The sequence below is a fragment of the Carlito syrichta genome, unplaced genomic scaffold (assembly GCF_000164805.1).
Source record: "Carlito syrichta isolate Samal-C Ts95f unplaced genomic scaffold, Tarsius_syrichta-2.0.1 Scaffold294881, whole genome shotgun sequence".
Classification (NCBI taxonomy): Eukaryota; Metazoa; Chordata; class Mammalia; order Primates; family Tarsiidae; genus Carlito; species Carlito syrichta.
The window spans coordinates 3,245-21,673 of NW_007238977.1; the positions used below are offsets into that span (position 1 = coordinate 3,245).

Sequence of the window (18,429 nt, forward strand, 5' to 3'; positions counted from 1 at the left end):
CCACTCACCTCAGCCTCCCAAAGGTGCGGGATTACAGGCTGAGCCACCGAGCCTGGCTGCGAGAGAATTTTTTGAGCTCAGAAGTTTGATTTCAGCCTGGGCAACACTGCAAGGCCTCATCTTTACAAAAATAAAAATAAAAACATTATCTGAATGTGGTGACTTGTGCCAGTTGTCCCAGCTACTTGGGAGGCTGAGGTGGGAGAATCATATGAGCCCAGGAAACTAAGGCTGTGGTGAACATTCATCATACCACTGTACTCCAGCCTAGGCAACAGAGTGAGACCTCGAATCCAAAAAAAAAAGAAAGGAAAGAAGATTAAGAAGTGACCACCCAAAGATGTGGTCTTAAGAACTTTAGAAAGTGTATGAACAAAAGGAAGTAGCCTACTGTATTACAACTAATAAAACCATTGACAGAATTAAATAGTTAAGACATTATGAAACATTAAAAAGACCAAAAAAGAACAAAATTAATTTAAACAAAAGTCTTGTTTCCCTAACCCGATTTTATCTCTGTTATCCATTATGGGTTGTCTGGGTGTCCTTGGACTGGCAGCATTTGGAGTATCAGCAATATATACTCCACTCTAGAGTTCATCTTTCAGCTTTAAAAGTTAAATTTTAAAACTAGTAATAAATTGTCGATCTAACTCTGAATGTATCTTTTACTTATATGTTGGAGAAACTAAACATGTAGTTATCTCTCATGGGGAAAAACAAGTCTTGCTTACTTAAAGAATTAGAGGCCGGGCTTGGTGGCTCAGCCTGTAATCCTGGCACTTTGGGAGGACAAGGTGAGTGGATTGCCTGAACCTGCGGGTTCGGGACCCACCTGGGCAACTTGGTGAGGACTTTTCTCTACAATAAATTCAAAATTAGCCGGGTGTAGTAGCGCACGCCTGTAGTTCCGGCTACTTGGAAGGCTGAGGCGGAAGGATCGCCAGAGCCCAGCAGGTCGAGGCTGCAGTGGCCGGGAGCATGCCACTGCACTCTAGTCTGGGAGACAGAGTGAGACTGCAACCCCCCCAAAAAAAAGTAAAAAAAAAAAAAAAAAAAAAGAGAAAGAATTAGATTATTTTTAGTGATAAGAATCTGGTGATAAATATTATTCCTACTGTTAGTCAATAGCCAATGTACCAGAAAGTATCTGTTGGGCTGGGCATGGTGGCTCAAGTCTGTAATCTCAGCACTTTGGGAGACTGAGGTGAGAGGATTGCCTGAGTCCAGGGTATGAGACCAGCCTGGGCAACTTGGTGAGACTTCATCTCTAGAATAAATCAAAAAATTAGCTGGGCGTGGTGGTGCATGCTTGTAGTTCCAGCTACTCGGAAGGCTGAGGCAGATGGATTGCTTGAACCCAGCAAGTCGAGGCTGCACTCCAGCCTGGGCAACAGAGTGAGACTCTGACTCAAAAAAAGAACTATCTGTTGACTACTATGAGGTAGAGATACAAGTAAATCTAGAAAGTGGTGATTTATAATCAAATAGTGTGGGATACAGAAAGAGCATTTTCCAGTGTTTTATATGTGTTTATTATTTTGCTAAAATTAAATGATATATGAATACATTCATGTTAAAACATTGAATCAATTTCAACTTATAAGAAATGAAAACTGAAAGCCTCCAATGAATACCACCAAATTGCTCCTTGGAGTTGTCCAATTTGTTATGGATTTATCTCAAATTTTCTCTTGCATTTTCATGTTTTTATTTATTTATTTATATAAAGACGTAAGTTTTCTCAGGGGTTTCTTTTACATAATTAGAATAGTACTGGGCTATACCTAGCCAGTTTATTGAATTACATGCTGGCCATCCATGTTCTACACCCATGTCACAGTTTTCCAGTTTTTATTTATTTTTTTTGGTCAGAGTTTCAAAACATAGTTTTAGAGTTCACGTATTATAATTTTGCATTTCAACTTCACACCACACGCTACAGCCAGATGGCATGGAAAGAATGTTCTCAGGAGGTCACCAGAAACATGAGAGTAGCCCCAAAAGGTCATCAAATTTAGACTCACTCTTCAATATATTTCCTGTAGATCTTTTTCCTGGTAAGGTGAGGCATCAGTGCTATCTATCAAGTAATATCTAAACACATTTTTTTTTAGTAGGAATAAACCTGGGAACACAGACTTATTCCAAGGAGGAAAGCCTGCGAAGTGAGATTCCACACGAGAATGAAGCCAGCCACCACTTGCAGACTAGGACTGTTATGGGGCTTGGGGGAAAAATGTTGCAGTTGGCATTGCTAGGGGGTAACTAAGGTTTGTGGCTAAGTAAATGGGGAGGAAGTCTTGAGGTTAGCCAGGTGCTACATAGGGCAGGATGTCTTGCAGTCTTGGCCTAGTTGGTAATTTTCCATGCTGGGGTAGCTAGCAAAGTGGTAGGACTCTGTAAGATGGTGTTTCCCCGGGCTAGCAATCGTATCATGCAATCTGATTTTAGGGAGCAGAGGACAATGGTCTGGAGGTTGTAATAAGGAGTGAGAAGGAAATTCACTCCACCTACAGGGACAGTAGTGAAAGAGGTGGTGGGGAAAGAACAGGCGTCAGATAAAGAGGTTGGCAATGGTCTGTGGAGGGAAGCCAAGTTTCTGTTTGAGAAATAATATGAACAGGATGTTTGGAGACGAGACTGAGGAAGCTGCAGAAAGCTAACTGTGATTTCCAGAGAACACCATAGCAGGGTTTAGAGGGTTTGCGAAAGGAGTGAGAAGGACTCATATTAAAGAATGGTACAACCACAAGCTGGGAATCTAGTGGTTCCCGAGGTGAGGAATGGAACAGGAGAAAAGGGCAGGATGGCATCAGTCTTGATGGCTCCCAGGGCAATTTGTGCTGGCGGGTGGAGAGGGAGGGCTCTGGGAGTATAAGGTTGTGGAGGAAGGAGGGTGGAAGGCTCCCAGCCATATAGGCAGCAAAGAAGGGAAATAATCCAGATAAACTCAGTCAAATCCTTGCTAGAATTATGTGGGAAATAATTATTTCTTTTGTAAATGTTAATGCTTATCTAGACCCTATAAATTTAGTTGTTTTGTTTTATTTTGATTTTTAAAATTAGTGATACAGGTAGTTCTGTATTTAAAAATAAATATGAAGACAGCACTATAAAAATTCCATTCACCTTGCTGTTAAAAATGGACTTTCTTCCACAGAAAAATATATAGGGAGGACTCTAGATGGCGCTACTAATCTGAAAATCAGAGTTTAAATCAGGGAAAAAAAATCTGCCACTTCAGGTGAGGTAGTCCTGACAGCATAATTAGGTTATCCATTTAAAAAAAATAATTATTATTTTAAGTGAACCAATATAAGCTTGAAATAATAATTGCCAGTTTGTAGGTTTGTTCAGCCATACTTTAAATAACTTATTTCTGGAATTTTTTTCCCCTTAAAACCAGTATCAGATTCAGTGGCAAATGATTTTCTTTTCTTTTCTTTCTTTCTTTTTTTTTTGAGTCAGACTCTCACCCTGTCACCCAGGCTGGAGTGCAGTGGCATGCTCCTGGCCACCACAGCCTCGACCTGCCGGGCGCAGGCGATCCTTCTGCCTCACCCTTTCAAGCTGGAACTACAGGCACGTGCCACAACGCCCAGCTAATTTTTTGATTTATTGTAGAGATGAGGTCTCACCAAGTTGCCCAGGCTGGTCTCAAACCCGTGGGCTCAGACAATCCTCTCATCTTGGCCACAAATGGTTTTCCTTTCTTTCTTTTTTTTTTTTTGAGTTGGAGTTCTCACACTGTCACCGAGGCTGGAATGCAGTGGCACGCTCACAGCCACCACAGCCTCAATCTGCTGGGCTTAGGCGATCTTTCTTTCTTAGCCTTCCAAATAGCTGGAGCTACAGACACTCGCCATCACGTCTGGGAAGGTTTTTTTGGTGATTTATTGTAGAAACGAGGTCTCGCCAAGTTGCCCAGGCTGGTCTTGAACCCCAGGCTCAGGCAATCCTCTCACCTCGGTTGCAAATGGTTTTCTTTTTCTTTTATTTTTTTGAGTTGGAGTTCTCACCCTGTTGCCCAGGCTGGAGTGCAGTGGTATGCTCATGGTCACCACAACCTCGATCTGCTGGACTTAGGCAATCCTTCTGCCTCAGCCTTCAAGTAACTGGAACTACAGATGCTTTCCACCACATTCAGCTAGTGTTTTTGTGATTTTTTTGTAGAGATGAGACCTCACCAAGTTGCCCAGGCTGATCTTGAACCCCCAGGTTCAGGCAATCCTCTCACCTTGGCCTCCCAAAGTGCTGGGATTACGGGCTGAGCCACCACACTGGGTCATTTAAAAAAATTTTTTTTAATTTTAAAGATGTGGGGTATACTTTAGGGTTAAATATACAAATGTTCATTATGCAGGTATCCTTGTTGGTGAGGTTTACCCCCCCTCTCCCCGTATAAGCGCTTATTGAGGGCCTGGAATGGACGGAAAAATAGTCTAAAACACAAAAGCCTACACTCCAGGAGTTTATAATTTACCTGGGGAAACAATTATGGCACAAGTAAAACAATATATAATATTTAGTTGGCAAATTGAATTGAGAAAATAATAGAATGTTTGTGGGTCAGTATTGCTGCAGAAGATTCAGTTGAAGACCTTAAGATGGGTTTGAATGATTTTGAAATAGGTCTAGATGCAAATACTATGATAAACCTTTAAAGTAATAGAAACCCAGGAAGAGGAAGCATTCTTATGGGGTGGATAATCCCAGTTGCTATGGAACATTTGATTAATTCTTATCCAAGCTGACACTGAGGCTTCAGGTTGATTTGAAACCTAGACAAGCTGTCTGTGGGCGTGTTCTTGGAACAAATGTACATCTTATAACTCATTTATTTAAAGAATGATGATTCATCAAGACCATAAGCATGATGTGATGTATGCACTTGTGCTCCATAACTGACAGGTATTTTGTGGTCATAGAGCTGAGGGGGAAAATGACACAACTACTGAAATTTTAGACTTTGCTCAAGGTGGAAGAAAGGGTTATACTGTTTCAGCAGCAACATTGTTCGTCCGTGAAAAGATAGAGAAGTCAGTTCACTGCTGCTGTTGCTGATATTAGAGCAAATCAGAAGGAAGAATGGATGCATGTGAAATGATTGATACTTAATAGTAACACCTTATATATCAGTTTCAAATATTAAGTCTTGTTTAAGGCATTTTAAAAAGTTAATTGACTGTACATATCAAATAACATCTTTATTAGTTACACATTTGTATTAACTGCTTCAACAGATAAACTCCCAAATCTCAGTGGGTTGGTGAAATAAAAGTTTATTCCATGTTTTTGCAAATTTCAAAATGTGGTATGCCTGAAGGGTATGTCTTAAAGGTAATCCTTAAAGGTATGCCTTGGGCCAGCGTGATGGCTCATGCCTGTAATCTCAGCACTTTGGGAGGCCGAGGCAAGAGGATTGCCTGAGCCCACAGGTTCGAGAACAGCCTGGACAATTTGAGACTTCATCTCTACAATAAATCAATAAAAAAAATTAGCCGGGTGTGGTAGCACAAGCCTGTAGTTCCGGCTACTTGGAAGGCTGAGGCGGAAGGATCGCCGGAGCCCAGCAGGTCGAGGCTGTGGTGACCAGGAGTGGCCACTGCACACCAGTCTGGGCGACAGAGTGAGACTCTGACTCAAAAGCAAACAAAAAAATTATTTTATACCACCACAAAAAATAATTCTTGAAGTTTTTAAAGACCTGAATGTAAAAAATAAGTCTTTAAATTTTAAATGAGAATATAGAAAAATACTTTGAAGAAGTTAAAGTGAGAAAGATTTTCTTAAACATTTTATCATTTGTAGCACAAATTATAAAGAAAAAGTATAATCAATTAGACTATTAAGAATAAAAAATAAGCCGGGCTCGGTGGCTCAGCCTGTAATCCCGCGCCTTTGGGAGGCTGAGGTGAGTGGATTACCTGAGCCCACAGGTTCGAGACCCGCCTGGGCAACTTGGCAAGACCTCATCTCTACAATAAATCAAAAAAAAATTAGCTGGTTGTGGTAGCGCACGCCTGTAGTTCCAGCTACTTGGAAGGCTGAGGTGGAAGGATCACCAGAGCCCAGCAGGTCGAGGCTGCGGTGGCCGGGAGCGGCCACTGCACTCCAGTCTGGGTGACAGAGTGAGACTCTAACTCAAAAAAAATAAAATAAAATAAAATAAAAAATAATCCCATGGATGAAAGATTCCACTAAATAATGACATGTCAAACTTTACCCTGAGAATAAGTGATTACTAAATAGGTGAACATAACTGAATAATGTTTAGTATAATAATATATTAACATCTAGTGTAAGTAACTTAGTGTATGTAACATCTATAAAAAGAGATGAACAACCTAATAGGAAAAAAAGCTAAATTATGAACAGGATTCTCAGAAGAGGGAACCCAGTTTCCCTCAAAATATGTGAAATGGTGATTATTCTCACAGGTAATTAAGGAAATACAAGTGTAAAGCACAATGAAATAGAATTTCATTTCCATCAGAATTATGGCAATATTTGTTATATTAAAATTAATACCTTGTGAAAAGACATTTGCCAAAAACTTCTACCTGGTTATAGCTAGTTTCAGTTGAGGCAGAACAAGCCAATATAATGGAATTGGTCAAATACAGAGTTTATCCCTGTTTACCACAAAGCTGTTTCTTGGGTGTGTCTCTTAAGTGACCAATTCAAATTGGGCTGTTATTTTTTTTTCTAAAAAGCCAAGTCAAGGAAATCTGTCATTCTCTGGATGACTCCTGTCTTGTAACCATAGAAATGTGACTGTCATTAACACTAGTCAGACAAGTTTCATCTTATTTGTTCTATATATCTTACCCAGCCCATAAAAACCAACCAGCATTAGATGTAGCATATAAGTCAGAAACTGCACCAGAAGGTTCTAATTTCTATTATCACTTTGATCGTCGTTGTCATCACCATCACCATCACCACCATCATTGTCTCTGACATTACCACAACAATCAGAACATTATGTACAGGTAAATGGGATTTTATTTGGGACATTAAATCTGCAGAATTTAACAAGTTCTGTAAAATATATTCTAGATTTTTGCTAATTGATTGCTTTCTATAATTCAGTTTTTATTTCTGAACACTGTCAAAAACCATGCTATTGTCTGAGGTCTAAGGGCTCTTTGAAGTCTCTGTAAAGGATTCAGAAAGTTAAAAAAAAAAGAGAATCAGAAGTCAGCAAAAATTTTGCTGACTGGAAAAGTATATAAATATATAATTGACCTGACATATTAAGGAAATGAGGCGTTACATTTCTTTTATAATCACTCATAAGAATCGTATTTTTGTTCTCTAGTAATATAATTGAAATCTAATATTCTAGTATTAAAAGATTTTCTTAGAAATAATAAAAAAATCTGAATACCATTATAGATTTTTGGAATAAGGTACTTTACATTTTAGATACTGAATTAATAGCTGGCAAGCTGCAGATACTCCTTAAAACTCATACATTTTCAAATGGGCTCCTTTCTGTGAATTCTCTTCAACATTCCAGGGAAAAGTGGAGCTAGACACCACCGCTCATTTGATCACTACTCTTCTCTGTTCCTTATTCATAATTCTCACCCTGGTGAGTTAATGCTCTATTTAGGGGGGAAAAAAGTTAATTTTTACAAGATTTGGAGAATTTTGCACTGGAGTCTTGTTTTAACGTTTTTCATTATAGAGCAGAATTCAGGTGCATTTAATTGTAAATTTTAATAAATGAAAACTATACCTTTAATGCTTTGCATTCCTAAAGCAATTCCAGAGTGTGGTTACAAGGAAATCTAACACAGAAATGATACCTGTCATGAACCATAAGGATAGAATTATAGTGAAACTAATCTTTTAGAACTGTGAATAATGTATTTGTCATTATTTTGATTAATATCATTATCGCAAGATGATTAAGGCAAATGGTTAGTTATGCTAGAACAACAATGAGCTCTCACTTGAAGTAGATTCAGTTTACAAGTAAGGCAGTTGTAGTTTAAGTTATATAGTTAACTATATATATAGTTAAGTATACAGAGTTGGTTAAATTCACTGAAGATTCATTTTAATCTATTCTCTTTGTTAAATGAGGGATTTATTCTAGAATGGAATGTTTACATTTGAAAAAAAACTGTAACCAAAAATTAATTTGATAAATAGGAGAGTAAATTGTTTCACGAATAAACTTTTAAATTTACATTTAGTACATAATTTTAAGAAGTTAAGCTATTATTAAAAAATTGTAATCGGGCCAGGCGCGGTGGCTCATGCCTATAATCCCAGCACTTTGGGAGGTCGAGGTGAAAGGATTGCCTGAGCTAAGGGATTCGAGACCAGCCTGAGCAACACGGTGAGACCTCATCTGTACAATAAATCAAAAAATTAGCTGGGCGTGGTGGCGCACGCCTGTAATTCCAGCTACTTGGAAGGCTGAGGTGGAAGGATTGCCTGAGCCCAGTAGACTGAGACTGCAATGACCATGAGCAGCATGCCACTGCACTCCAGTCTGGGTAACAGAGTGAAACTCCAACTCAAAAAAACAGAGAAAATTTTAATCAATTCCTAGAATGTATGCATCACATTTACTAGAGGAAGGGTTAACTAAAGCATAACATTACTGTAATATTTTAGATATACAATATGTTTGTACAAATTTAATCTCATTAATTATTTTTTACAGGAAGAAAGCTATTTGAGGGGGAAATGACATATTAGTGCTATACTCAGCAATATGTATTTTTCAGGAAAAAATTTTTAGAGCATCCCAAAGGGACTTTCAGAGGAAAACCACTTAATAAGATGCAAAGTAGTTGTTAATCTGGAAACCATCCTGCCACTTAAAATCATTCTTTTATTTTATTTTTTACTTTATTTTTAAATTTTTAGAATCATGAGGTACAAGTGAGGATTTGTTACATAGGTGTATGGAGTGAAGGTGAGGTTTGGGATTCTGATGGGTTCACCACGTAGAATCATTATTTAAACTATGTAATGTTTGAGCTCCGCAGAATAATGTGCATATTTCAGGAAGACTAAGTTACCAGAATAAGTTCTAACTGGCTAATTCAAAACAAATTTGAGACCTTGCTTTTACAATGCACTCTTTGTAATCATTAAAATAAGCACATTATCAATTATTAATAAGGTTATAAATATTTTATTAAAATACTACCTGAATAACCTTTCTTCTCTAAATCTGAGATTAAGCAACAGAATTCTGGTATGAAAGCATACATGGAATGTGTCCGAAACGAGGAGTTTCTTTGAAGAACTTTGACAAATAATGCTCGTTCCGGGAAACACTAATTAACAAGTCATCAAAAGAAATAGAGAGGTGTAAGGAGGAGGCAGGATTAAGGAAGAGAAGAGGAAATAAGACTGGGTGGAGTTGTACAGTTGCGTATAAGGTAATGTGAAAAACAAAGCAAAACTTATACACCCAAAAGTCAACTGGTCCTGAAAGGAATGAGAACAAAAAGATTCACGCATACATAGGGATATCTAATCCATCAAATTTATCCTCTGATTATAAACTCTTCCGCTTAGTAAGTTTTATTTAGGATGATGCAGAATACAGAGATTAAGGAAAGTCAAAACTGTTCTGAAATTTGATATTATAAATTTTCGTTACAACCCTTCCCCCAATGAGCAATTAAAGGAGATTGTGTCTTTTAAGACATGAAAAATAACTAACCTTAAAAGATTAGCTTAGTGCCATAACAACCTAACCATTACCATAAACTGTTCTATCTGTATGAGGCCAAGCCAGCATATTTACTGATTCTTTTTCATGTAGTTGATTGGTTTGATGATAGGACAACTAACTCATCTGTTGATTTATATTACACAAATAATTCATATTTGTTGTAGAAAAGTTAGAAAATACAAGTTTAAAAAGTAAGCCAAAAAGAAAAAAATATCTCTTCATAATTTCATAGCATAGGAATTACTGCAGTTGAGATCATTATATTTCCTTCCATATTTATTAAACCTAGAATTAAAACCTGTTATATATTTAATTGTGTCTATAAATCTTTATATATTCATGTGCAGAATATGGCTATTGTTTTAAAAAATGCAATCAGATTATACCTAATGTTTTATTACTTGCTTTAGATTTGAAGAAAGAAAAAAATGCAAGTGAATTTCTCCTCAGCAACATGAGGACAGAAACTATGGCTATTCTCCTGGCTGACGTATCCCCAGTAGCTAATGTGATGCTTGGAGCACCATGTTTTGATTTGTTAGGTGAATGAGCATTGGGATCTATCCTTTCTGGAACATTTGAGGTTTTTAAGTTTTCAACTAGGATAAGGAGTTAATGTATAAATTAGCTCATGAAGTATGAGTTGAAGGAGAGCCAGGTAGATTTAGAATATCAGTCATCTAATTTGAGTCACTTTTTCTTCTTTTATAGGCCTGGCGTGTCTTCCCAGAGAAGATCTTGGCCACTGTGGATGATGGTCTTTATTTTTCTTGGTGTGGTGGCAATCTTGGGAGTAACTATTGGACTTCTTGTTCATTTTCTGGCAATTGGTAAGTATTGACTATTCTCGTTTAACCCTTACTACAAAACTCATTTTGGTTTTAAAATCGACAAGAAGGCTGGGCCTGGTGGCTCAAGCCTATAATCTCAGCACTTTGGGAGGCCGAGGTGAGAGAATTGCCTGAGTCCAAGGGTTCGAGAACCACCAGGGCAACTTGGCAAGACCTCATCTCTACAATAAATTAATAAATTAGCTGGGTGTGGTAGTGAGCACCTGTAGTTCAAGTTATTTGGAAGGCTGAGGAGGAAGGATCTCCTGAGCCCAACAGGTCAAAGCTGTGGTGGTCATGAGCATGCCACTGCATTCCACTTTGGGTTACAGAGTGAGACTTCAACTCAAAAGATAAAAATAAAAATAAAAGCCGGGCTCGGTGGCTCAGCCTGTAATCCCACACCTTTGGGAGGCTGAGGTGAGTGGATTGCCTGAGCCCGCGGGTTCGAGACCCGCCTGGGCAGCGAGACCTCATCTCTACAATAAATCAAAAAATCAGCCGGGCGTGGTAGCACATGCCTGTATTCCGGCTACTGGGAAGGCTGAGGCGGAAGGATCGCCGGAGCCCAGCAGGTCGAGGCTGCGGTGGCCGGGAGCGGCCACTGCACTCCAGTCTGGGCGGCAGAGTGAGACTCTAACTCAAAAAAATAAAAATAAAAATAAACAAAAAAATAAAAGTAAAAATTGACGAGAAACTACATGAATATTAAATTTCTTCTCGGAAGTTTCTTCATTTACTCACTATTTATTTCAACATAATTTTAAGTTTACCTGACAGAGAAGTTTATAAAGATTTTTAAATTAGATGTCTCCTTATATATTATATCACCAACTATGATGGTGTAGGTGAGATGGAAATGCTCAATAATTTGATGCCAATATTCATTGTCATTAAAGGAGTTTATGTAGTAGACTTGTCGTTGAGTAGCTACATTCTGTAGTAAATGTATCTCAAACTGTAGAGATCCCTACACTTTTTGGCTCAATTCTGCTATTGGGTATTAAGATATGATGGATAAGTAGCAATGGATAATCAAGAAATGACTCGTTTAACAGTAGATGATCAAGTATAATTGAATGACAAAATGTCTGTACAAATATAATTTTATTTTAAAAACTTTGATCAATAGCAACTCACAAAGCTTGATTTTCCGATTTATTTTTACTTTATAGAATAGTAAGTCTTTCAACTTGCGTAACCACTTAATGTTTTAAAATAAATTTGACATTCATCCTTTAGTCTTACAATAATCCTTTGAGCTAGAGAGGGTAGGTTTTGCTACCATTCGTCTTTTCACATGCAGTACACTGAGGTTCAGGAAAACCAAGTGACTTGCTTGATATTGCAAATTTTAAGTGGCATAGCTCACTTAAAAGCCTGATATTAATATTGATATTTTAAGTGTATTATTTTACTTTATCATGATTTTTATGAGTTTTATATCTCTGAAATATATTACTCTATACAATAATGCAGTGAAGATAAATGTTGGCTGGGTCAGCAACAATTCTACTTTTTTCTTTTTAACCTGGTTTCTTTTCCTTTGTCTCTCTCCAACTATCTTTGAACTTGTCTGCAGAAGGGTAATGAGTCCTCCATCTCTTGTCTGTTATATTCATGAAAACTTCATATTCTGGGTCTTTCTATTTCCTCCTTGTATTTACTCATTAAAAAAAAGAACATTCTTCACAAAATTTCCTTAAAGATAGCCTTCAACATCAAGCCCTTGTGAATAAATCCTGTCAGTGTGTTAGTGGGGACTAGTTGCTTAATTCACCATTCTTCCAAAATGTAGTTTGCATTTTAACAGGTCACTTCAGGAAGCAATGCCTTCAAGCAAAGGAGGGATGCAGAGGGAGAACTACAGCACCCAGACTTGAGCAGCAAGTGTGTGGGATGAGAATTCACTCTTGAATGTCTCTACATGGTCAATCACCTATTATTTTTGATATAAAACTAGAGCTGCTTATATTACTGAAAGCTAAATTAATTGAGCTGGGCTACTTGTGGAGTAAAAATCGATACTCAAATTCTGTTGCAAAGGTTGTTTGATGTCAGTTTGAAAGATGGTTTTTTCTAGAGTTCTGGCTCAGAAACCAATACAGTCTTTATTAATACTGTTAACCACTTAAGCTGGATACAGTTATTGTGATGCCTTATTTAAGTGGTATGAAATTAGTTTCCATGTCTAAGTATATCTATTGTTTCTCAAGCCATTTCTTAATTTATGAATTTCTACTTAGATTAACTCAAAGGTTAATATCTCATAAGGGCCATTATTCTGAAAATGACTTTGATTCAGCTCTTTCTTAACTGTTATACTTAACAACGCTATTTCCAAAAACGTACATACACATGTATAAATAATTCCAAAATTCTTCACATAGTTCCTCTAATACTTCTAAACACTGGCTTCTCCTCAGACTCACCTGTGGAACTATTTTAAAGACATGTTCATTTCACAGGTCCTACCCTTAGGTTATATGGTTAGTAGAACTGGGATGAAACCCATGCATGTGTGCCTTTTGGAAGCTCTGTGGTGACTGTGATGTGTACATAGTGTTAAAATCTACTAGTCTAAGACAGTTTTTGAGAGGTAATAAAATACACATCTATCTTAAGTTAAAAAACTTTGGGATGAGGACATGTTGCCATGTGAAGATTGACTGCTGCTTTGTGTGTAAAACTGAAAATCACTGGCCACATTACAGGGTCGATTATAGCTTCCCATTTAACTTATCTAAATAATTGTATTAGTTCAAGCTGTCATGACAAAATACTATAGACTGGTTTAAACAACAGACATTTATTTTCTCACAGTCCCAGAGACTGAGAGTCTAAGAACAAAGTGCCACCAGGGTTGCGTTCTGAGGAGGTCTCTCTTCCTGGCTTGCAAATAACTGCCTTAGGCCTTTTCTTTGCTTTTTGTTGTTGTTGCTGTTGTTGTTGTTTTGAGTTGGAGTCTCACTCTGTCACCCAGGCTGCAGTGCAGTGGCATGTTCATGGCCACTGCAGCCTCAACCTGCTGGGCTCAGATGATTCTTCCGCCTCAGCCTTCCAAGTAGATGCAACAACAGACCCACACCACCACGCCCGGCTAATTTTTGTGATTTATTGTAGAGACAAGGTCTCACCAAGTTGCTCAGGCTGGTCTCAAACCCAGGGGCTCAGGCAATCCTCTCGTCCCTGCCTCCCAAAGTGCTGAGATTACAGACTGAGCCACTGCACCTGGCTTGGCTTGCTTGTTGACTAAGAGAGGAGAGAGGGATTGGGGGGGGGTGAAAGAGGAATGAATTTAATATTTTTTTTCCTCTTTGTATAAGGACTACTGTCTTTATTGGATTAGGGCCTCACCCTTATGACTTCATTTAACCTTAATTCCCTTAGTCTCCATCTCCAAATACAGTCATATTTATGTCAAGGACTTCAACATGTGAATCTGGTGGGGAGGGATACAATTCAGTTCATAACAATAATTAAGTGAAAATTAATTTTAAAATGGCGCCTTGAACCAAAATGATTTTCCAGTAAAATTATAACTAGAGTCAGAAATCTAATCATGCTGTCTCTGAATCTGGACATAATTTATGTGACTTTTCACAAATTAATCTTACTGCTTGTAATTACCCAGGTTCAGTATTTCGGATGTAACATGGTTAGCAGATTCTAGGTTTTCACTCTAGTTCATTTGGTGACAAACTTCATACATTAAAATTATAAAACAAGGCCGGGCACAGTAGCTCATGCCTATAATTCCAGCACTTTGGGAGGTCGAGTTGAGAGGATTGCCGGAGGCCACGGGTTCGAGACCAACCTGGTCAAATTGGTGAGACCTCGTCTCTACAATACATTTTTTAAAAAATTAGCCAGGCATGGTGGTATGTACCTGCAGTTCCAGCTACTTGGAAGGCTGAGGCAGAAGGATCACCTGAGCCCTGCAAGTTGGGGCTGAGGTGACTGTGAGTGTGCCACTGCACTCCAGCTTGGGTGACAGAGTGAGACTCCAAGTCAAAAAAAAAACAAAAACAAATCAAATTATAAAATAGTAGGAAGAAGGGGGTTTTGGAGTTCATCTACTGTGATTTAGTCTTTATGATTAATAAAGAAAGTGTCAGAAAGCTAAAGTGATATGCCAAGGTGACAGAGCTAAACTTGTGGCAGGGCAGGAACTAGCTCCTCTAACTTCATATGCATTATTTATTTCAGATGGCCTCAGATAACTTCTTAGAGCTTGGCACTTTACTTTCATATGCACCTGGTTAATATAAGAGAAAATATAGGAACCTATAAAAGTATAGGAAACTAGCTTTTATTTTAACCTAAAACTATTTCTGACTTAAGGACAACTAACTATTTTAGCTCAGAAAAGCATACTTTTCAGTCTCTTAGAGACTATGTGGTGCATTTTTAAGGTGGACCAAGAGCACAATTGCTTCAAAATATAGGAAAGGCTAATAACCAAAACAGGGCCCATTTCATATTAGCCCCTATTTTTAAAATTTGATTTCTGGGAGGTGAGATCGACGGTAGTGGAAGTCTGCCTGGGGACACACCGCATCAACAAGGGTATCTGCACAAGAATATTTGTATACCTAACTCTGAATTGTACCCCAACATTTTAAAATAAAAAAATAAAAATAAAATTTGATTTCTTTCTTCTTGGAACTAAGGAACTCATTAGTTCCTTACTGTTAAAAATAGAGTACACTATAACCTGGAAGAATGAACTCCAGGCTTGTCCGGGTTTGAATGATAGTGGCCTAGTATATCAGTTTATATGCAGGGAGAGGAAAAGATGGGAATGTGAGACCTTGTGACACACACTAAGCACCAGCCACCACGTACTGTAGGGAACTGGAGGGCAACATGGAGTCCTCCACGAATGACATCAAGGAGTGGACAGCAACAGGCACATGCAAGGATGCAAGAGAGTGTAAACTATAAAAAACTAAAGAGTGACTGATACTTGTAACATTTCCTATATTAAAACTACTTAGAAAGAGTAACTGGGCAATCACTAGGCTAAGAGGTTAGGTTATACATAAAAAATAAGTTTCATCTCTACTACATACTCAGGTGAATTGTTAGTGGCTGTGGGCATTTCTGTTTTGAGGAGAATGCCAAGCATATCTGGACTCAACAGGACAATGATGGTATTATCACAGGAAGAGAAGAAGAGAGATTATTGAATGAATGATATAAAATTGCCACTTCTAGAATAAATGATTATGCATTCTCTTCTTCTTCCTTTCTTTCCCTCAGGTTATTTCTAAAGCTTGATTGAATGTTGAGGCAGAGACATAAATGGACTTAAAGCCACTTCCTATTTTAAAATTATTTGAATTTTTTTTACTTTACAGGGAAGATTTACTATTATCAAGGTGATTTTTATATTTCTGGAATCACATACAATGATAATTGTGAAAATAAAACTTCACAAGCCAGCACAAACCTAAGCAAAGATATTGAGACAAAGGTAAATCAGAGATTTCTTGTATTAGTTTTATTATAGAATTGACTAAGAAATACATGTTGGCTCTTTTGTTTTCTCTTTTCAGATGTTAAATGCATTTCACAATTCCAATATATATAAGGAATATGTCAACTCTGAGGTCATCAAACTTATGTAAGTACAAATTCATTCAAGAAAGATCTCATGGGAGGGTGGGATTGGCAGTTGAGGAAAACTGCTAGGGGAGGGAGGGGCACACTTCATCAAAAAGGGTACCTGCATAATCAACATTTGTATACCTAATCCTGAATTGTACCCCACATCTTCATAATAAAAAAAGAAGAAGAAAAAAAGATCTTATGGAAGGGGAGTGGGTAACAATACACAGCCTTGGTTTTAGATAACAACTATATAAGACAAACAGAAAGGCAAGAAGAAAGGTAGGCGAGTGGGGGGGTGGGGGGGGAGGAAGAAGGGAGAGGAGGAGGAGAAAGAGCAACCTCTTCATAAACTAAAGTGTCACTGTGTTTAGCAAATTTCCTTTCAGAGTGATAATTGTCATATACAAATCTGTAATCTCCTGTATACTTGTAGGGGAATTATAAGGTTATTGGGATTGGTTAGTCCTAATTGACTCCTATATGAAAAATAATTCCAATTCTGTGGAAAACAAGTAGTCCAACATGACTAATTTTCCCACCCATACTAACCATCTCTTCTTCCACACATACCCATCTGGCCATACTTTCCCTAAAACCATCCTCTTTTGTTTATTTGGTAATTACCTTTATATTATATGGTAATTACTAGCAATGGCTGTAGAGCAAAGTAAATATTTACAGATAACATTTTTCTAAATATGCCTCTGAAGGGGACCTGATGGTAGCAGTGGTAGGGAGGATGTAGGGAGGAGGGTATGATATATGGGGGAAGAATGACAAAGGTAACCCTCACTTGTAATTTGATAGTTGTCAGCATCTATTCTGGGGAATTCTGAACTCCCAAAACAAAACAATAAAAAAATTAAGTTGACCAACCAACTAACCTACTCACCGAGAGACAAAACAAGCAAACAAACAAACAAACAAACAAACAAACAAAAAATCCCTCAAAGTCCCTTCAACTGGTCGTAATTATTTGATAATGGAATTGCGATTTTATTTTTTTTGTGTGATGATTAGGGTTGGGTTTGAAAATCTTCATAAATGAATGAATCTCCTTTCCTGATTAATTAAAAGAATGTATGAACTATAATCAAGATGTTCTTCATGCTTGAGTGTTCTCTTTCAAAGCTTTCTCATTGTATAGATCCACTGGGGCATTCTGGTTATCTATAAGAAACAGTAGAATGAAACCTATCATTGGTTCCTTAAGCTATGCTGGAGGTTGTCTTTTGAAAGCTTCCCTTCCCTGGCTTTAGTTTCTCATCTCTGTCCCCAAAATTATTAGAAAAAATTTTTTTATTAGAGCACTGTTTGGTTGTATTATCATAAAATCTCCTGTCAATTATTTGCTGGCCAGTATTCAGTTTCTCATATGTGTTTGAAATATTCTGATTTCTAGTTTGTGGTCCATATCTTCTTCCATGAACAGTACCTCTAAACCAGTTAGAATATTTTTAGGATCTCATACTTTGTAATATTGAGACAATATCTGTATTTTTGTTTAATATGCAAGGGAACCAAAAAAAAAAATAGAATTTTCTTTTTTGGATGGCAGGCCCTTTGTAGCACCCTACTAGGTAAGTGTTCTAGGAATTCATTGTCATCAGTGCACAAGCTAGCTTTGTTGCAAGAGGCTGCATTCAACTTCAGTGAATTATTATTATTATTATTATTTTGAGATTTAATACATGTGCCCATTTCATGATGGGTGATTTATATGAACAACCTGCCCACGCTGCTCTGAGTGTTCCACAGTTTTTGGTCAAAAATGGCATGACCCCTGTGCCTCACCCTCTCTATTTACATGATCGAATCCCAGATCCTTTTGTTGTTGTTTTTCTTCTGGAGGAGAAAAGTCCTCAGAGGGAAACATTTTGCTGATGCGGAAGAGGTGAAACAAAAAATGACAGAAGCACTAAAAGGCATCAAAATTGATGAGTTCAGGCTGGGCACGGTGGCTCACGCCTGTAATCCTAGCACTTCAGAGGCTGAGGTGAGAGGATTGCCTGAGTCCAGGGGTTCGAGGCCAGACTGGGCAATTTGGTGAGACCTCATTTCTACAATAAATCAAAAAATTATCTGGGCATGGTGGTGCATACCTGTGGTTCCAGTTACTTGGAAGGATGCGGTGAGAGCATTGCCTGAGCCCAGCAGGTTGAGACTGCGGTGGCTGTGAGGGTGCCACAGCTCTTCAGGCTGGGTGACAGAGTGAGACTCCTACACACACACACACACACACACACACACACACACACACACACATTG

At 38.0% G+C, this 18,429-nt stretch overlaps 1 protein-coding gene across 1 annotated transcript in view; it reads left to right on the forward strand.

Annotated features, from left to right (window-relative positions):
* Nucleotides 1-4,914: 4,914 nt before the first annotated feature.
* The window catches only part of LOC103256720 (transmembrane protease serine 11B), a gene marked incomplete at its 5' end in the record, with an annotated part of 22,593 nt that continues 9,078 nt past the window's right edge, over nt 4,915-18,429 (forward strand). Inside the window, 4 exons of the mRNA XM_008054492.2 lie at nt 4,915-5,042; nt 10,427-10,545; nt 15,909-16,024; nt 16,107-16,174. Coding sequence (XP_008052683.2) covers nt 4,915-5,042; nt 10,427-10,545; nt 15,909-16,024; nt 16,107-16,174 — 431 coding nt within the window. The remainder of the gene's footprint in view (nt 5,043-10,426; nt 10,546-15,908; nt 16,025-16,106; nt 16,175-18,429) is intronic.